At 37.1% G+C, this 21946-nt stretch overlaps 1 protein-coding gene across 1 annotated transcript in view; it reads left to right on the top strand.

Annotated features, from left to right (window-relative positions):
- Positions 1-21946, top strand: part of EIF3E (eukaryotic translation initiation factor 3 subunit E) — a 61421-nt gene that overhangs the window by 15612 nt on the left and 23863 nt on the right. Inside the window, exons 4-8 of the mRNA XM_034763488.1 lie at positions 5971-6013; positions 6511-6615; positions 9725-9850; positions 12565-12689; positions 19427-19553. Coding sequence (XP_034619379.1) covers positions 5971-6013; positions 6511-6615; positions 9725-9850; positions 12565-12689; positions 19427-19553 — 526 coding nt within the window. The remainder of the gene's footprint in view (positions 1-5970; positions 6014-6510; positions 6616-9724; positions 9851-12564; positions 12690-19426; positions 19554-21946) is intronic.

Below are 21946 nucleotides of genomic sequence, written 5' to 3'. Positions count from 1 at the left end.
AGGGATACTTGCCAGTGCCTGAAGGCTCGTTTTACCTACCTGAAAACCTCAGTGTACTGTGACATAAGTTGTTGAAGCTCCCAGGATGGATAAATGCATATATGTTCTACTTGGCTAATGGTCTTACAAACTGTATGCTAAAATGTAATATTGTCATCCTTCCTCTTGTGGAATTCAGTACAGTGTACTGAATTGGTGCATATATCAGATTTTATTATTTTTTACATCGGTATTTCCTTAATATGATGTAAAAATATACTGTTGTGTTTCACACATCGTTGTGAAGGGTCTGCTCTTGTAGTTTAGGCTTCAAAATTGTCAGGTGCAACTAAGGGGAGTTTTCTTGTTTCATACAGGGATACAGCCCACCCACTAGATATGTGTTTTTCTTATAGTATATGGCACTGTTGACATTCACTGCTGTCATTCGCTGCTGTACTTTGAACTGGTGGAACTTCTCATGTAAAGAAGAATCATGATGTTATGAGCATTCAAGATGGGGAGAGTGTTGAGCTTTCATAAATCTGAAAGTTTGGCCAAACAAGGGAGATATCTTTGAGGGAACTCAGGGGATGCCCTTGTTACCTTGTGGATGCTGAAGTGATCAGGGCTATTTAATTACTCCAAGTCTCAATTTTGAAGTACACTGGACCCTCGCTAGAATGTGGGATTTGGGATCCATGCACGGTACTGCGTTAACGCGGGGATTGCGTTAAAATGAATTGCAATTAAATTAATTAAATTTGGGATCCATGGCCACGACCGTGTTATATGTGAATTCGTGCTATATATAGACGCACATGCTAGCAAGGGTCCGGTGGATATATTAGCATGGGTATATGGGATTGGAGTAGCCTTCCAGGACCTTGAGTGCCTTATGCTTCCCAGGTTAGCATAGGAGATGCATAACAAAGCTTTTTCCCATAAGGGAGTAACTTGTAGACTGAATCTATGACAGCTTTATTCTTCCCAGATAAATATCTTCATATAGTAGATGGCAAACTATATTTACTTAGTGACTTGGCGAGGCAATGAATTTTTAATATGTAAAACTGCTTAGTTCAGTCTCTGAGACTACACAGTGAGACTGGTTTAGGACTTAATTTTTATTAAAAAAAAAAAAATCTGATCCCCATTTTTGAATGAAAACTCATAAGTGAAATCGTTAATCTTTTTCCTCTGTATTGAAGTTTTTAACACTCTTTATCAACTGAAACTTTTTAATTATTCTCCGTTCCTTCCATGTCTCAGTCTTCACAGTGGGGTGTTTCTCATCTCCGTGAGATCTGTAGGCAGACCAGATCTTTGCTTTGAGCCTGGGGTTAGGACCACATTTCAGGAGGAACTCTCCAAAATTTTCTTCTCCAAGTAGCGCACATGGCAGTTTCCAGATCTTTGTAGCAGAGCTTCCACAGGTTTTTTTAACAAAATGTCTGTTTCTTCATCAGTTTTGATGTTTTTCTTCTCAAAAATTGCTAAACTTCAAAAAATATTCTTCTGGCTTTCTGAGGAGGATTTGAAGAACACCTCTCCTAGACAGACAGTAGGCCGCACAAACTCGGCCCTCAGCTACCATGTGGGTGACGTCTATGCTTAGATGGTTGAGCAGGCCACCCGAAAGCTCCTTTCCCTGATACCAGGCAGGAATCAGTGGCATTGAACCAGGGTATATTTTTAAACCCCTCCCTGCTTCTCACCTACATATTGGATCCCTGTTCCCATAGCTTGCAGAGCAATCAGGAAAGTTTCACTGGAGCTTTCCTTAATCACTGAAGCTCACAGAAGGAAGAAATTCTTGCTCCAAGCCAGCATGTAGACAAGATTTGTGCTGAGGCAGTTGAGAAGGCCCCAGAGTGCACCCTCTCTCCCACAAGCTGTTTTTACTTGTGAGGGCTCAGCTCCATAAGTTGCTGTGACCTCTGATACAAATGACTCAGTTGTCTCCAGTGGCTGTAGCTTGCTCAGTCTGTGCCGTCACTCCCCTTCCCTGAAAGATGGACTTACCTCCTTTCCCCTTCCAGGCTCCAGGGGTCCTACAGGAGGCCATCAAGTGGCTGTTTTCCTTAGGGAGGCATGCAGGACACATGCCTGCAGACTGTTGTTTCAGACTCCCAGGTAAAGCACACTCCCCCTCACAAGATTGCCTTACCTTTTGTCTCAGGGGTTTGGCCCAGGGACTGTTGAATATGTTGCTCGCAATCAGTTAAACGAAGGAGAAATCTCTAAAACTGGGGTTTTGAGCATGGTACCTCAGACTTGGCTAATCTTCCCAGAATTAAGCACAAATGAGTGTCTAACTTTACAGGTGCATATGTTTTTTTAGAGAATGAAAGACCGTTTTTGTTTTTTTTTTTTTTTTTTTATGTTTTTTTTTTTTAAAGCTTGCAAATGGAAGGAGAGCTTTAATTTTTCCTCACCTGGTTTGAGGGTGTGAGTAAGGTGAAGTGAAAATTCCTTGGACTAAAAGGTCTTCTTTACTACTCTCTGCCTGCTGCAGCATCCTTGGTAAAGGGCATAATCATACCAGCTGACAAGAGTATTCCTGCCAAACCCACAGACTGGAGAAATAAGATTATCACTCAGGCTAAACTTTAATACATGCACATGAGCCTTGAGAATATTCTCTTGTCTGTATTCTCTTATCGTGGAGATCTTTGTTCAACTGGGAGGCCATTGTTGAGCATATACCTAAATAAATAAATTACATAAAATCTACCTTTAATGAGATTTCATTAGCAACTTTCCAGGACTGATGCATCACCTAAGATGTGCTGACATTCAAACTTCCAAAGGCTTGTTCTGGGGACACCTGTTGTGCCATGGTAAGAAACCAGAATTGCAGAATATCACCTGATATCCTTCCAAATATTTTGTTGATGAGCTCTTTGGGGAGTGTAGAGACAAAGCAGTCATTGAGCACTGATGTTTTAGACATGGGATTAAGTCCCTCCCTCCTTCCAGTGAGGGTGTCTTAAGACAACCTTATCTCTTTGTTCCCTTTGAAGCCATTTTTCTTCCAGGTTCCAGTATAAAGATTGCACATTAGGAGGAAGCTATTGCTCATTTTTCTCAGAGTTGGAATATCAAGGCTGGGTTCTCTGGAAAACCATCTAACCCCTAAAGTTTCTCTTGAATTTCCAAAGTTGGGGTTGCTCTCCCCTCCCCATGGGAGTAAACTACCCAAGCAAATGGGTGCTTGACACAATCAGGGAAGGATATTCAACAGAACTCACACATTGTCCCAGGAACAAGATTATCCTTTTCCTAAAAGTAAATTAAAATAAACCATGCGCAAGAAGAACCTTTGTATCAGAAGAGAACGATTCAGTAGTCCATCTCCTACACACTGGAGAACTAGAACCGATTTCATGTGGAGAGAGAGATTTTGAAAAGGGCACATTATTATTTGTGGTACAAAGAGAAATAATGGTATACAGCCCATTTTATATCTCGGGTCTCTCAACAAGGAGGTGATGATATTCCAGGGGAAATACTCTAATGCTATCATTACAGCATTGTTCCCCGAATTTCAGAATATGAAAATAAACCTCTTAGAGATCTATTAAGGATATAATTGGGTTGAGTCACATGAATGTCAGCTTCTGCTACAATAAGAAACATTTTCAGTAGAGTACATCCCTTTTGGACTTGTAAATTCTGCATGGATATTAACGAATGCCATGTGATCCCTCCCTTCATGTGAAAGGGGTACTACCCTTGTCTGGCCAATCTTCTCATTATGTTACGTAGGGCCCGCCACCATTGATACCAATCTTTAGAAACATGGCAGTGTTTGGGAGAAAGATGTAATGGAACAGGGTGCCCCAATAGCCCTTACGCTCCTTTCAGTTCTACTTGGTAAATTGAATTCTCCCTCCCAGTGGATTATTTATGACTTTATACAGTGCACTGTAAAGACTGTCTGATGTGGAGGGAACTGAAGGAAAATCCTGTTTTGTCTGTGAATTTTCATTCTAGGATCTTCCGTGTCACAGTCCAACTCTCCCGCAGAGGACTGCATTATATCCAGTGGTTTTTTTTTAGCTGTTGCTCGCGTTTGAAAGGCGGAGGGTGTTCCTCTGAGAAATCCCTACATTTCATGTCAGTGTGCTGCTGCAAATCGTTTGAGTTGAATATCAATATTAAATTTTTATATAGTACATTTCCAAAGCTGAAAAATATTATTGTTCGGAAGAGTTCATCCTGACGGACTGTCCTAAAATCAGGCTTGGAACAAAAATCTGCCTGTTTCCAGTTGCTGTGGGAATAGGGATCCGTTGTCAAGACTGTCTGACGTGGAGGACCCTAGAATGAAAATTCACAGCTAAGTCAATTATCCTTATCCCCATTGCTCTTGTAAATGAAGTATCAATAACTGTACAGTTTTGATCAATTCCGTATCTTTATTTTTTTCAGCTTTTAAGATGTTAATATATATTTGACCTTTTGAGTAAGTCTTTGTATATAGTTTGAGTTAATTTTTTTTTAATCTATTTCTCGCCAAACTGTATTTGCTCTGAACAAGTCATTGCTAATTTCTGGTACAACACCAAAGATAGTAAAAAGTCCTTGGCTTGTTTATAGTTTCCTGGAGATCTTTGAAAAGTACTGGTGGTCTCAAATTTGTAAATTGGTAGACATCCTGAGTGAAGATTAATTTGTCTATAAAGTGCTTTAAGATCCTTTTGTAATTTCATAAATGCAGTATAATATCGTTATTGATGATTGATTTGCATGCAAAACTCCCCCACACCCAAGTTCTTAGTATGCAGTGGATTGTTTCTTAACAGCATGATTGTTTTTTCAGCTAACAGTGACACTAGGGCAGTGCACATTAGTGCTCCTTAAAAAATGCAAGTCCATTTTTCTCACCTTGTAATAACTTGCTGAGAAGCTAAGCTGTTTCTCTGCATCACTCTTTACTGCAGAGGGTATTGCAGGAAGGTGACTACATTGAACCTGCTCTTTTCTGGTAATAAAAATGAAGTGCTTTCAGAGATTGAGGTGTCAGAAGTAGAAGTGATGGAACAAATTGATAAATTTAACAAGTTACCAGACCCAGAAGGTATATATTAGAGTTCTGAAAACTCTGAAGTATGACACATGTGACCAGCTAGCAAAAATATACAATCCCATTAAGAACAGCTACCGTATTGGAGGGTACCAAATGTTGTACCTATATATAAAAAACATAGTTCTCAGGGTGATCTGGGGATGACCAGTAAGCCTTACATCTCTTCTTGGTAAATTGGTGGAAACGAGGGGGTTCCGAGAAAGGTGATATGAGAGATAGACGAGGGGCATGGAAAATCTCTCCTTTGTAGAACAGTTGAAAAGATTAGGGTGGTTTACCTAAGAAATCAGATTAATAAGAGGGGACATGATAAAAGCTTATAAAATCATGAATGGTAGAGAATGAAGCTTGGGTGCTTCTGTTCTCTCTGTTGCATAACAAGGGGACACTCAGTGAAATGGAAAGGTGGCAAATTCAAAACTGACCAAAGGGAAATATTTTTTCACCAGCTGCATGATTGGATAGAACTCAGTTGACATAGGATGTAATTTGAGTCCAAAGGTGAATGGCTCCACTCTAGTCCGTGGTAGTTTTGCAACTGAGTTCAGTGGTTCTGGGACTTCATCCCAAGAACTTATCAATATTTAGAGGGATTGGATATTTATATGAAGAACAAGAATATCCAGAGTTGTTATAGTGAATGCTAAATTCTTTAGTTCATTTGACAGCACATCATGGCTATTCGGATTCACAATTTATTCTGTATACTCAGTCCCCTTGGTTTGTGTGGGCCTTTCATGCAGGAACAGATTTTTTTTTAAAAAGTCATAGGGATACTCAGGGAAAGTTTAAAAAAAGAGACTTGTGTGTTCCTTTTAATAGCTTTTAGTATTACACATTAACTTGTGATGGTCAGTTTAAAACTGATGTTTTACAGATCTTTATTTTTGTTACAGAGATGGTCGAATGCTCTTTGATTATCTAGCTGACAAGCATGGTGTAAGTTTTTTTTATTTTATTTTTACATTTTAAAATATGTAAAAGTAACAGGCTAAATTATATTCAATCCAACAGTCTTGCAATACCAAGAACATGGCACCTGGCCTATCTGTGTAGTTTAAATGTAGCTGATGTGCACTTGCATGAAAATGTTTAAAAGCTTAAATTGAACTAAATATGTTACAAACTTATAAAAGCAAGGAAATCTGGATATTAACTGCATCTTTAAAACTTGTGGTTATGCTTAAATATTGTAGTACTTTCTTCTGACATTAGTGTTACTGTATTCAGCAGAATTAATAAAGGATGAAGTAATTGTTTTAGTTTGTCTGGTCACTGCTATCATTGCACTTATCATCCAAAGACCCTGAAGTTCTTTACAGGCTACTTACATATCTGTAATTAAATGTGACTCTACCCACTATTGAGTCATTTCACAACCCATTGCTATACCATCTCTTTCATAATGAAGACAAACATTTTGTATTCTTTCTCAGTTTAGACAGGAGTACCTAGACACACTCTACAGGTATGCAAAGTTCCAGTATGAATGTGGCAACTATTCAGGAGCTGCAGAATATCTCTACTTTTTTAGGGTTTTGGTAAGTAGTTGTTTTTTTCTTAAGTATTTAGGCCACTTTGTTTTCTGTAAAAATTCTTAAATATCCTGATTTATAAACTTCCTGAGACAATTATTCAATACAAGAGGAATACTGAAAAGATACACAAGCTCAGAATTAATGATTCTAATTAGTTATTTGCTAACAGTTTTATATTCTGTTTGTGATTATAGGGGAAAACTCTGGTCTGTGTACAGTAATCTATTTAGATTGCAGGATCCTTTTGTCAGGGAACATGTTTTCATTTGTATCTTGCACAATACCAAGAGTACGGTCAGTCATTCACAAATAATATGATATTGCATAGTAACTGTTGGAAAAAACTTTTCAATCACTAAACTTGTGAAAATTTAATTTTTCTTTAAGACAGAGTCAAGCTTATTTGCATTACAATTGTCTTTTCATGGATGCTCTCCAATAACAAAATCCAGGATTTTGTCTATTCGGGTTGACATGAATGCGCCTGCCATTTTGTTAGTTTCGTCGGTTCTGTTCTTGAGATCAAATAGAGCATTCTGTTTACAAGAATTCTCCTCTGCTAGAAGTAAATGTAAAACACCTGCCTAATTTCAAGAATGGAAAAGTGAAACAGAAACGTTTCTCAGTATGGCATATGCATGAATAGACCAAAACCTAGTTTGTATGTTTGTTTAGTCTTATCATACCTCACTATGATCTTTAGAATTGCAATGTTAAAAATGAACAATTTTAGCAAAATTTTCAAGTGCTAATTTTTGTTCTAATTTAAATTTTAAAATTTGTAAAAGTTGTAACTAACTGTATTAGGTACTTCCTGTTTCTTCCTATAAATCTAAACTGGAAGAATATTATAAACTGTAACCGCTAAGAATAAGCATTTGCAATCTAATTCCTGTGCACAAAAAGTGGTGGTGAAAAGTTTACAGGTAAATTGAAGGTAATCAGTGGTAATGCTGAACTTACAGCTTCCTATCAAGAATTCCATCTGTCTTCCCTTGAATATTATGGAGGATTTAGAAGAGTAAAAGTTGTGCTTTAGAAATGTTAACAGCTTAAACAAGGATTGTAGAACCAGAGCCATGGTTTCATTACAACTACATGAAAAGAGTTGGTTATTCATATCATTTGTTAATGCTGGGAGTGAATTTTGAGAATGAAGATTTAGTGTCTTGTTAGAATCCCAGCACAGTAAATTTATTGTTGCTGATCAGTGAGTGACTGTGCTGTTTTTCTAGCAAATGGAAATTTAAGGTAACTGCTGGAAAATCCAGATATTGAAACTATTCTAGCACATCCATCACTGAAAGCAGTTCTCTATGAAGAGCCAACTGTAATGACATGGAGTTGAGCCAAATAGTGCACATGAACCTTAGCAGCAAAAAATTCCTGCCAAAGTGCAGCAAAAAGCTTTTCACATTGGCACTTGGAACATGTGTAATTCTAATAACATTATGTCCCTTTTTAGAATGTATGAATGGTATTTGCAAAGTAATTCCTAGTAATTGTGTATATTTTCTGTATTTTGTTTCTTGCCGTTAATCTATATTTCTTTTTACTATATTCTATATTTTATTTAATCTTTTGGATTAAATTCAGTGGTTCTGCTTATTCTGTTAATTGGCTACAATTAGACATTAAGTGGGTTCCAAAGCGAATAACTAATAGATTTTCACAACAATAATACAATGTTCGTTTACCAAAATAAGGCTGAAAGAGTGGGGAGAACTTATTTTAGTATTGCGATAGCTTTTGACAAGAGGAATCTTATGTGAACCATTACTCATTAAACCTTTGTATACAATAACCTATTCAATGAGGTGAAGAACTATTTTTTGTTTTTGTTTGATAGAGATGCTATGGGCATCATGAGCAGTTGTACTAAATCTTCTCTGTTTCAGAATTTGAGCATGTTTTTAAAAAAAAAAAAAAAAAAAAAGCTATATTGGTTCTTAAAAATTACTCTTAAAAGCAGTTTTAGTAAAAATAATGCATGCTTCCGGTATGTTAGTATCTTGAGCGGATACTTACGTTACTCTTTTTGGTGGGAGAAGATTCATTTAAAGTAATGGTTAGTGAAACATAAGCTATGAAAGAACCATTGTAACTATGATCTGAGATTAGAATTTGACACTCTGAATGACCTAGTGTAGTTCAGTGTTGTATAAACCAAACCTGATTGACCCCAGAACTACCCTTACTTGAAACAGACTTGGTGATCTGCTCTGTGAAAAATAGCTTTTAGGGGGGTTGGATATGTTCAAGGACATACTGCCTAATTTAGTAGGACATGTTTCTTTTGCCACATACTTTTATCTGAAAGGATTTTCTACCTCTTTGAGGTGGTCTTTGCATATTCTCACTTGTGGGATGTAATTCTCTAGGGACCATTGAGTTTTGGGAACCTCTTCTAAAAGCATTGCTTGTTAAGACTGCACGAGCAGCTCTGTATGGCACCAAACATTTGGAGCTAAAGTTATTAAAGTGCCAAGTGGTCGTCAACCATTTCAATTCTTTTTCTGTTTTGCTGTCAGTTTGGGTACCATCACTGTGTGCCTGGAATCTTGATTTTTTTGTTTTTGTTTTTTGTGGTGGTGTGTGTTTTTTTTTTTTTATCCAAACTTTTCTGTTTTATAAGGAGCAGATTTAATATAGTTTAATAGTTTTGCTAGTCCTGAAATGGTTTTAGCTCAGTGGTCCCCAAACTTTTTACCTTGCGCCCCTCCCTCCCCTGAAGTCAGGGCCGGGAATGGGGCCGTGACTCCAGGAGGGTGGGAAGTGGACAAGGGTAAGGGGGGCTTGGGCCGGGAGTGGAGCTGTGGCCGGGGCCCTGGGTGCAGGGCCAGGAGTGGAGCTCGGTGGTGCTCGCTCTCCACCCCCCCATGGGGACTGGCCCAGCCCCCATCTGCACCCACATGAATGTTTCTCCGTGCCCCCTTAGGGGGTGCGCGCTGTTTTTTTATTCACCAATTTTTTTATTTAGAAAAACTTAGGCCAAGTGAGTGTATGGAATTTTATATTTTAAAAATAGTACCAGCAGGTATCTAATACATTTGACCAAGTAAAAGTGTTAAATTATTGTGCTTATTGTAACTGTGTTTACTAATTTGAACAGGTTCCATCAACAGATAGAAATGCTTTGAGCTCACTCTGGGGAAAACTGGCATCTGAAATTTTAATGCAGAACTGGGATGCAGCCATGGAAGATCTTACAAGATTGAAAGAGACTGTAGATAATAATGTGAGTGAAAGTTTGAGTACATTCATATATTTAAGCTAAAGGATGGCCAGACTAAGAAAAACATGAAAAAATCTTGCCAGTTTAAAAACGCTATCTTTTTTTGGAGCTATCTCACACTTTGCTCTGAGGAGAAGCTATGGTTTACATTGCTCTTTTGCAGTCTCTTCTTGCCAAGAAGTGTTTGCAAAAAAGCCACGTCCAATCCTCATCTGTTGGAGGGAAGACCACAAGTGTGGCTTTTTTGGGGGAGTAAAAAAAGGGAAAAGAGCAAAAGGGATAAACGAGGGTCCTGGAAGATTCCTTGAAAAGAGAATGGGGAGACTCAGACATACATGGAATTTCAGTACAAAATCTAAGCCACAAAGAGGAAATAAATGAATTTCAGGAGAATGTTTGTAAAGACACTGATTTATTGAAATTAGTGCAATAAAATATTTTATTTGAATTGTCATATAGCTAAAAATCTCTTGCTCCTTGAAATTGTTCATGCTTCCCTTTCATCCGATTTGAAAATGTTTGAATTTGAAAGATGCTTCCATTAAACTAAAATTAAAATAAATCCCTATCATACAGGCATGTCTGCAGCCTCCAGAAGGATTAAATTAAGGGTGGGGTATCATCAGAAGAATGCATGCTGGGGCATCACAGCATGTGGAAGTTGTTTTCTGGTTGAGTACTGAATGGTATTTACTATTCCCTGTCCCCATAAGGCATGAAGATTCATTACAATTTTCAAGGCCACATTTTACATAAAAATAACATCTGTCTGAAAACAGTATAAACTAATCTGTGTTCACTAACTAATAAAGATTTGAGAAAATTTCTTTATTTTTGTTTTCAGTATTTGTCATAACTTTGCTTAGTTAGTTTCTTCTGTCTTTTGAAGAAAGGGGATCCTGGCATTAGCCTGTAAGTAGCTGTTGTAATCTCCCTCAGAGTCTGGGCTTTAAGGCAGTCAATCAGTAGTTCTAACGCTAATATTTCAAGAGCTATTTGGAAGTGCTATTTCTGCAAATGATGACAAAAATATAGTGTAGTTTGCCAGATTTCCTAATCTGCAATACTTAATTTTACCTATGTTACCTGTAGTTTGTGGGTATCCATCACTGTTATGTTTGAATCATCACCAGAATATCTGTTGTATTTGAATTGCTATTAGGAAAATGCTGTCCATCTTGTCGATAGGATTGATTGGGCAACTTCAAGGGGGCTTGGATTTTTCCTTAAGGCAGAGTTGCATCTAGATGTTTCAGCATGGAAGAATAGCTCTACTATTCTTATAGTATAATTTGACTTCCACTACAACACAGTTAACACTTTGGTAACACATTCCTTTAAGAAATTATTTAACAGTGATGACTAAAATATATGAAAATTGTGACAGAGTACAGGAAACTTGTCTAATTTAATTGTTGGGAGAAATATGGAAAAAATTGTAGTTTCCTCTGTAGTATCTTAGGGCTAGTCTACACTGGCAACGTTGTGCTTTAATGTGGCTTCTGTAGTCGCGGCAGAGCGCTGGGAGAGAGTTCTCTCCATGAGGGGCGTAGCTACCAGCGCTGGTGCACTGTCTACACTGGTGCTTTACACCGCTGAAACTTGCTGTGCTCAGGGTGTTTTTTCACATGCGAGAAAGTTGTAGTGCTGAAAAGTGCCAGTGTAGACAAGCCCTTAGTAATGGGGAGTGGTCATAAATGGTGTGTGTGTGTAGATGGAGAAATGACACTACACAAAGTTTGCTATGTTTCTACAACTATTCCACCACAACATTCACTCTTGAAGTGAGCAGTATTCACTCATGATTCTAGTCACTACCCTTGTTAGTATGAGGGAAAATCTAGCTGCTGGAATGTTTGTCAGATATCTACTACTTCAATTTCGGACAGTGGCACTGATTGCCAAAAAATGACCTGGGAAGAGTAGGTTGATTTACGGTGTCCTTTGTATGATTCTGAGAGAGAAACTATTTCAGAGCTGTCTATTTTTTTAAGCGATTGACCCTCTAAATGGAAATCTTGAAGGTTTTAATACATTTTTAAATGTGTTTTGCATTGTCTAGGTGAGTGACATCTGATGCCAGGCAGGTTCCTCTTCCTCATCTTCTAACCCCCCTTTTTAAAGTTTCTGAATCTATATGGTTACAGCAGGTTGTGCCAGACTTTGGTGGCTAGGGGAAATTTCATAAGGAAGAATATTCATGCTAGTACTGTGATGGCACTTCTTAATAGTAGGATTACTGATCTATTGTGCATGGCATTACCTTGCAGCTTTCATGGTTTGCCAGTCTGCTGGAGGTTGCTGAGTTAACCTGCCAATGAAGTGGTGCTGATGGTGGGAGCTGAAACTAATTATTTTTTGCAGGTGGGGGAGTTGAATCCCTTCCTCTAGCACATCTGTTACTTAAGTTTTACAATCTTTATTTTATTCCTGGGGTGGGGTGATAATGCAATATTATCACCCTCTAAGAGTATTGCAGTGTTAAAAGCAGTATGTAAGGGCGTAGGGGGGAGAAAGGCTAACACAGTGTGGGAAACCACTTGTTCTCCACCGTCACCCCCTATAAGAGAGGGCCATGAACCATGAACCAAATTCAGAATGATAGAGGGGAGATGGAGGGTTATAGACATGATCCACGGAGAACTTCCATAGTATAGTCATGTTTTCATTGCATCTTATCTGCACCAATTTAAAATTTTATTTTGTCTTGTTTTCAGTCAGTCAGCTCCCCACTCCAGTCTCTTCAGCAGAGAACATGGCTCATCCACTGGTCTTTGTTCGTGTTCTTCAACCACCCAAAAGGCAGAGACAACATTATTGATCTCTTTCTCTATCAACCACAGTAAGTTCCTTGTAGCGTAGACATTAACCTGTAATGAGGCAGAAAGTGGGTGTAGGACAAAAATATTTAACAATGGTAAGGGAAAAGGAGAAAAGGGTAATAGGTAGCACTGTGTGCTGCTGATGAATCTTGGCACATATTCCACATCATTGAGGTGGAGCTGGAAGGCTAATTGTGGATTTGGAGAACGCCTTCATATCACTCCAACAGTTCCTGAAAAGCTCAATGGTCAGTTTGGAGGGGGGAGTTAGTCTCCGTAGCACAGATGCCACTCTGCACCTCTTCTGAGATTTGCTGCCCAAGAGCTTCAAGTGAGCCAGGAGAGCCCATAGCAGGGAAGAATATAGATGGGGGGGAAGTAGAGAATTGCTGTGGCAGGCCAGCTGATCCTCATACACATTATTTCTTCAGCTAGGCACAGGGAAGGCAGAATCTATACCCCCCCTCAACTCACTGGGTTGGATAACTCTCCTCTGCACAGTAAAAAGCATCACAAACCAAGTAGTCACACTAAGTCCCTCTGCAGCTCTGTACAGGTTAAAAAAGAATTGGTGAAAAAAACGTATAGCCCTTAGACGTATGTCTACACTGCAGTAAAAGACCCACAGCTGGCTTGGTTTAGCTGTCTCAGGCTCTCAGGTCTTGGGCTGCAGGACTATAAAATTGCAGTGTAGATGTTTGGGCTGGTACCCTCCCTGCTTGCTTGCAGGGTCTCAGAGCCTGGACTCCAGTCCGGGTCTGGACATGTTCACTGCAATTTTATAGCTGTGCACTCCAAGCCCCATGAGCCCGAGTCAGCTGACCCACCCAACCCATGCAATGTAGACATACCCAAGGAAGTCCACATGAAAGCCCTCTTGGTAGATCATCAGTTGTCTAAAACCATCTGGGATCTCTGAGAGAATGTGAGAGTCAACATCACTTTCATGGTCAATAGTATTAAAGGCTCATAAAATATTGGAGAGAATTGGTTTGGTCCCCTAAGTGGCAGTGTGAATCAATGAATGCTGTTTTATTTGCTGTTAGCATTAGTACAGTCTGCCAGATTGTAACCATATTTGGTACAATAAAAACAATTTTAAAAATAATAAAATTAAATCTTGGTTATATAATAAAACTGATATAACTTATACCAGTACAAGTAAACACTGCTATGATTGCTGGTTTTAGGTGTGGACTTATTTTGATATAGTTCTGAAAAAGGGCTCTGGTACACCTCTGGTAATCTTGGATGTCATGAATGTGTAGTAGAGCAAGGTGGGTTTAGCCAGCTTTCAAGGTGTGTATCACTTTACAGATTAAATCCAGTACCTTGATTTGCACTCAGGAGCTGATGGGAACCCATTGAAGCGAGTTGAGCATAATGAGCTCACATGGGCCTGCTTTTCTAAGCACCTGGACCAATGGATTCTGCTATCCCTTATGTAGGACTATCTTATTCCTCTCTGAGAAAAAATGAGGCTTTGTCAACCAATCTAATAGGTTGGTGAAAAATCTTTCACCTATTAACTTAAATATCTGGCTCTCCAAGTACTGGGAGTATTGTTTATCCAGGAGGCCCTCCAAACTGTTGCTCTTTGGCTGCATCCAATTAACATTTTTCTTAAAAATTTCCCATCATTGATGTACTGGGGTAGAAGCAATGGTGGGAGAGCTAGTATAGACGTACTGCCAGCATTTTAACCATCAGCTCTGTGGAGGAGGCTTTAGAGATGGGTTTTGTTAGTTTTCATTCTTGCATGTAGACTGCAGATTTAATGTCTTGGAGTAATCCAGCTGGGATAATTAAAGATGGTGGTGTCAACTAATTTAACTCCAGGTGACTCATCCCAAACCTTCTTTGGCCCAAGCTAATCAATGACTATTAAATTAACCCTTATTTATAAATTTTTAAATCCCAATATTAATGTGTTGGTTTCCATCTTAAACAATTACAACAAAAAATTAAAATTGGAGAAAATATACCATGAAGAGAGTGTGTCCTGTGTTAATAGTGTTTGGGCTTTATGATGTGGACAGCTGTCCACTATGAACTGCAGACCTCCAACTAGTTTCTCTTATAGCCATGAAACAGCCATCATATGGTAACATTTTTCAATCACTATGGATCAGGAGGACTTGAATTGATGCTTTCAAATACAATTACATTATTTTTAGCTTTGGTCTTGTGATTTACAGTATTTATTGATGTTAGTAGTTTTGTGTTTTTTTATCTTCTATTTCTATTTTAATATTTGTATTACCATAGTTATCAATGTTTGACTAAAATGTGTAAATTAGTAATAATGCATCATGTTGTACAGCCATGAAAGGAAATAATGTAAAGGGATGAGAAGAGTGTAAGGAAACATGTAAGATTTCCACAGTTGTGAAGTTTACCAGCTTCATGCACTTAGTTACTTATTAATCTAATATTACTGTAAACGAGCATTAAGCAACAAAGGGATAATTAATTTAGGAAGAATTCCTTTTCTGTGGATAACAAATACAGCTAATCAGTATCATATTTGCTCCTGTAATATAAATGTAGAATGACAGTGCATTTTTAAATTGGTTACATCATATGCACTGATAACATTGCCCAATTTCACTCTGAATTTAAAAATGGAGAGAGCTTGTGCTTTTGAATCTCGTCAAGATGTAAAACAATATGTAGGATATCAAGTAAACAGATGCAATTAGAGATGAAACTTTGTCTCAGTGACTTAAGATACAGGTGCTATTGAAAGAATGCATTTGTAACATAATTCTTTGTATATTACTTTTCTGAGTCATAGCAATGCAATCACATTTTTTTATTTAGCAATTGGATTTTTAATCCTTTTTCCTTGTAACAGCATTATAAGAAATGGACTTAGTTTTCTAGAAAGTTTTGCATTAACTCTTTTCATATGAAGTTCTTTGGGTTACAGGAGAATTTAAAGCTTTTCAGTTTGTTAAATAGTAAAAGAAGGTAGTCTTGAATTAATTAATGTTTTAAATCTTTAATTTTCTTCTACCTGATCAAGGACCAATAAAGTATAATTAAAATGCTGCTTAGAAATGACAGCTGCGCATCAAAAGCTATTTTTTTTATAAGAAGTAGTTTCTGTCTTGGAGCCTCCAGTTTCTGAACATCTGTTTGCAAGCCACGTTTTCATCTCAAACAAAAAATAACAAGACACACTCAAATTCTCACACTGAAAACATTAAACACATTATGTTAATTCTCCTGACTTTGGGTGGGTGTCTTACACATCAGTGGTTGATGAGAATGGTGTCATTTTCAAAGCTTTAAATATTTAGAGGAGTTTTGATCTTATTTATCTAATTTTATTGATACATAGGTGACCTGAAAAAGTTAAAACAAGAAATTACTATGTCTTTGCTAATGTTTACTCATTTTCTCTAATAGCAAAATTAAACTGGGCATTCCAGAATATCATTTAAAAACTTCTATTTTGGGTAATCTAGTCACAGCCTTAAATGTTTTGGTTGGCCGGCCAGCCTCCCTGTTTGATATGATGCATTCATCAGCACACCAGCCTCAGTTTACAGAGCTTTCTTAAAAACTCATTTGCTCTGTTATTACAAGTAACATCTAAGATTACTATAACTGAAAAACTAGAGAAATTTAATATTTTTTTCAATTTTATTTTATTTGGTAGAGCTTTGAGCATAATCACTTTCATGGTTTTCCCTGGATGTTCAGATCTGACTAGATTGTTTTAAATTGCATTATATGTTTTGGATTTAGTTATAGAGAAGTTTTACTTGTTTGATTTCCAGCAATGAATGTACTTCTGGACTGCATACACGAGTACATCTTCCTGGCAGAACTAGTTAATATGTGAGGGTTGTGGGGGGAAACAGTTTTTTGGAGAGAAAACTGAGTGGATTTACATATTTTGAGCTTGTAACTGAAATATAAATATTAAACTATATTTGGAAGGCTTTTTGAGGCTAAAAAAATTAGTCTGAAAGAAAAACATTACCTATTCTTAAAACTTATAAGGTAAACGAAAGTATCAGAGCTCCTGTTATTCCTATTAGGAAACAAAAGTTATAGAACAGTCTTGAACCCTGAAATTGAAGGAAAATTGGAAGAGTTGTGAACTATTCAGGGGTCTTGGTTTGCTGAATTTTAGAAACTTCTGGAAGGCATGCAGATCATTTAATAAAGTGGTTCTGTGTAAAGCTATATAACTCTCACCTTGTATTTCATTCTTCTAAGGGCTGAATTTTCTTCAGGTAGTTTCTTAGGCCTCATCTGCACTAGAAAATTAGTTCAGTATAACTAGGTTGCTCAGGGCCCTGAGCTGCATAGTTAAGCCAACCTAAGTCCCTGTGAAGACAGTGCTAGGTTGACAGAAGAATCCTGCTATCAACACAGCTACCACTTCTTGGAGTGCTGAGTTAGTTATGTCGACGGGAGAATTCCTCTTGCCGGTATAGGTAGTATCTACCCTGAAGTGCTACAGCTGCGCCACATAGACAGGCCCTTATTCTGACAGTTGTAAACGTGAAAGCTACTGAATGGGTGTTAAATTCATATGCTGATGTTTGGTGAGCATCTGTCTTTCTTAGCATGCCTAAAATTGAAGAAAGTGGTAGGAAACTAGCAGTTGAATGGACTAACATTTACACACTTCAGAATTGTTTATAATGTTGTCAAGAGGTGAAAAATAGCAAGGTAGCACAGATACATGCCCATCTCTAAAAGTGCTGAAAGCTTGTTCAGCTTCAAAATCAAATGTACCATTGAATGAAACTCTATTGAAATGGAAGAGCAGAGCATCGGGATTAATCCTGCAAGTGAGACGTTTTCATTACATTTGTAAAAAGTGTAGCCATGATAATGATTTGCTATTCCAGGTCTCTTACAGCTCTTAACAGTCACTTGATTCAAGTCTGCATTTGTCAACCCCAAAGAATCAGATAACTGGTAATGGTATTGTAAAAACTAAACAGCACAGGCTTGAACTTGATCAGCATTCAACTTTGTTTACATCATTGTCTTCATTGTAGCACAAAATAAGCAATTTAAAGAAATTGCGGAAGTACTTTGCCCTGGATGTATTTGTCCTGAAAGATTCAAGCTCTACTTCTAGGTACTGCAAATAAAGAAATACAGGAAACATTAAAGGAGGAACTAAAAGTCACTGTTAACAGTGATGCAAAATGACCCAATAATGGCTGCAAACATTTATGCAGGGAAAAGTGTTGTCTTAATTTAGTGCCTTCCGTTCTAAATCTGAAAAAAAGATTTCAGAATATTGTGTGCAGGTTGCTGAACGTGCTTTCCAAGAGTTCAGAGAAAGTATTCCTTTTAGGTTTTTGTATATCATGCCCATTCCTATGGAATTTGGTCATCTTTGCTATTTGATCAGACAACCAACATAAAATGAAAATGCTGCTAGGTGCAGTCCCCCTAAATTTCTGTTGTATAGGTTTTCAGCATGCTGAAGCTTTTTGTAGTAGTAGTAAACTACTAAATACTAAAGTAGTATTTAGCAGCCCTAAAATACACTGTGAAGTTTAAAAAACCAAAAACCAAAAAAAACCCCTGACGTTTGATAATCATCCTTAAGGGTTCCTCCTTTGAAAAAGGATTGATGTTCCAGCTTCCTGAAGACTCAGTAGCACTGAGAGGAAGATATTCTCTACATTTACATGCAACTACCAGCAGTATGTTGAAGTTTGCACTAAACACAAGGAGTACTTTTGATGAAAAAATAGTGTGCTGTTTGTACAAGGAACTCTACAGATGGGCTCTAAATTTACCAAAATAATATAAAGGAAGCTTTGGAGGAGCTACAGATTAGAGGTGTGGTGATGCTACTCTTGTCTTATTGGAGTTCTAGCTTGATCTGATATAAAAAACTGGAACTACACAAGAAGGTTGAAAATCAAGAAGCTATGGATGTTTTCAGACACTGGCCCACATGAGTGATCTCAATTATCTAACATAATAGGTTGAGCCTAGAAGAGGAATATGAGGCTGGAAAATGCCTGATGGATCATAAAGTTAGGTTCTTTACTCTTTCCTGTCATTTAAAATTGAAGAGGTGCCTTTCAAATGCAAACCTATATATGAAGGAAGTTGTGTCAGTTTGATGCATCACAGTGGTGAAAAATAGAGGAAGAATCAGAAGACAGTGATTGGATTTTTGGATTAACACTTGTTAATCCATCCAGTTCAGTATCAACAGAGCATGTTTTAGGTTTAATAAGATTGGCTTGGCCAAAATTTCATAATAAGGTTCAGAAAAAACAAACTGGTAAAGGTTTATTGGTGTGAAAGGGTAGCTGAGCAGTAGGCTTAACTGATTAGTAGACTGGGATTTCTTTTGTCTTTTTTTTTTTTTTTTAACTTACACTTGTTTTGGGAATAAGTTAACTTTGTAAGACTATCACATGGTATGTTGGATGCTTTCCATTTTATAAATCCCGTCTGTGGGTTTATTCACTGCGTGTTTGGATTGAGAAAAATTGCAACCTTGTATGATCATAATATGAAATGAAGTTCAATTTAGCATAATTCTCTGAAAACATTTTATAACTGACAACTTCGGTTAACCTAAATAATAAAAAGAAATGTCTACTTTATTGGTATATTTATACACACATGGAAAATAATACAGCATTATATAAATTTGTCAACTGTTTTTATCTTCTGATGTCACTTAGATGCAAAACTGCACCATTAAAGTTAATTATTAAATATATAAAAATTACAAGTGGAATATTTTCTTTAGGTATCTTAACGCAATACAGACTATGTGCCCCCATATCCTTCGATATCTGACTACAGCAGTCATAACAAACAAGGATGTTCGAAAACGTAGGCAAGTGTTGAAAGATTTAGTCAAGGTTATCCAGCAGGTAAGAAATAAAACACCTTTTTATATATTTGATCTTACTAGAAAATATTTTTCCTTTTCAAGTTTTTTGTGGTATGTAAATGTTTCTGAAAATAAACTTGAATCCTGTGCTTTTACTTTTTGCTGCTTCCAGTGCAACTCTTCTCTTTTTTGGTTTTATTTTCTCTTTAAAAATCAAATGGGATGACTTGTAAGAAGAAAGACTAATTATATTTTCTCTCATTCCCTCATTTCCCAAATAAAGATGAAAAGCTTTACTGAGCGATTAGGGGACAAAAAATAAACATGAAAATATTTTGGACCCAACTCTGGTTGCTCCCTCTCACATATCCTGTACTACAACTCCGGTTAAAGTGAACAGGAAACTTTGCTTGCCCAACAAGTTTAGGGAATTTGTAAACCATTGAGGCCTGGTCTACACTAAAAAGTTAGATCAACCCAGCTATGTCAGTTAGGGGGTGTAAAAAACCCCTCACCCATAACCAGTGTGGTTAAGCTAACTTAATCTCTGGTGTTAGACATAGTCTTCCGTCAACCTAGCCACCGCCTCTCAGGGAGGTGAATTACCTATGCCGATGGGCGAACCTCTCCTCTTGGCGTAAGAAGTATCTTCACTAAAGCAGTACAGCTATAGCTTTTCAAGAGTAGACAAGCTCTGAGCCAATATACACTGACCTAAAAAGCATTATATCCCTTATATCAAGCTTCTTCCCTAACAACGCTTGCACCAGAGTGGCCATTTCAAAATATTTTTAGTCCATGTTTCTAATGAAAGAATCAAGATGCTTACTGAAGGAATGTTTTGATCCATTGTTGGAGTCCTTTGTGTCTTTCATAGGAAAGATGCCACCTCAAATCCACATGACTGATTGTTAAACAAATCTTTGTCTTTTAGACACATTTGAAAATAATGTTAATATGTCTGATAGTTGTGCTACACGTGCTAATGAAATCAATAGAGGCATATAACTGATTTTTCTAAACTTAAAACAAGCTTAGTTAACTATGCAAAACAAAATGTAAAAATTTAAATATTACAGGTTTTCAAAACATTTGATGTTAGTGCGTACTGAACTTAATGTAGAGTGTTAACATTTCAAATTGATAGAAATTAAGAACCAGCTTCAACCTTGGGTTCCAGTACATTTGAAATCTTGATGCTGTAATATAAGGCAACATAAAGAAATGAAACAATAGGATCAACATTGAATTTTAAAAACGTTAAGAATTCTGACATTGTTTGAAACAATTTGTTATGAATAGAAATTTTGTATCCATATTTCTTCTTCAAACCAAATAAAGATTGGTGGAAGCAAAATACATTAGTAGAACATATTTTGATGTTGCCAAACCAAAACATATGATACATAATGAAACCTCTCAATATCCATTCAGGGAATAAATCTTCCAACACTCTTTTTATGCTGTTAAGTCACTTCTGTATTTATAATATTAGCTCTGAAATAATACTTTTCGTATGTAGATTTCAAAGCAGTTATCCTGTTTTGACAGATGGGGAAGAACTCTAACTGGGGTGGACTACACTTGAAGGTTATAGAATTACACCTCTACCCTGATATAATGCGGCCCAATATAACATAAATTAAGATATAACGCAGTAAAGCAGTTCTCTGGGTTGGGGGGAGCTGCGCACTCTGGCGGATCAAAGCAAGTTAGATATAACACGGTTTCACCTATGACGCAGTATGATTTGGGGGGGGGGGGCTCCCAAGGACAGCGTTATATCGGGGTAGAGGTGTATCATAACAGTTGAAGGTCAATATATCAGTTTCCACTTCCTTAGATTGCAATACCACAGGACTCTAGGCTTTGCTAATTACGTGATGGGCATCAATAAATTGATTAACAAATGTAGTACTTCACAAAATTTAATAGTTGCAAAACTGGATTATAAATGAGCAGATTTATAATTTGTTACATCCAGTATTGAGAATTTAAGTAGCTTCCTTTCAAAGAAGGAAAACGTTTGTTTATATAGTATTACAAGTTGTACATCTTGGTTACTGCTCACTTAAACTGCCAATTGTCTGTAATATTTTAAGTATCATTTTTCAAGTAAACAAGTTGCATGGTGCCTTTCTATGTTAAAAGTTAAACTTTTTTTTAGAAGGATTTGAAAGTGTTTCATAATTGAATTATGAATGTCATGGATTTAATTTCAGGTCTAGTGTCATCAGGTTATTTCCTTGTAATTAGGGAAATTATTTTTGTAATGTTTCAATATGAAAAGTAATTCAAAATATTTAGTTTATTAAAAATACAAAATGGTGTTGATTGACATTTACACACAGCATCTCATTTGTAAAATGGGAGATCATTCCTAATCAAATATCCTGTATCAAACCATGGTATGAAATGAAACTAAAGCAAATT

The sequence above is a fragment of the Trachemys scripta genome, chromosome 2, assembly GCF_013100865.1.
Source record: "Trachemys scripta elegans isolate TJP31775 chromosome 2, CAS_Tse_1.0, whole genome shotgun sequence".
Lineage (NCBI taxonomy): Eukaryota > Metazoa > Chordata > Testudines > Emydidae > Trachemys > Trachemys scripta.
This window is presented reverse-complemented; position numbering and strand designations above follow the sequence as displayed.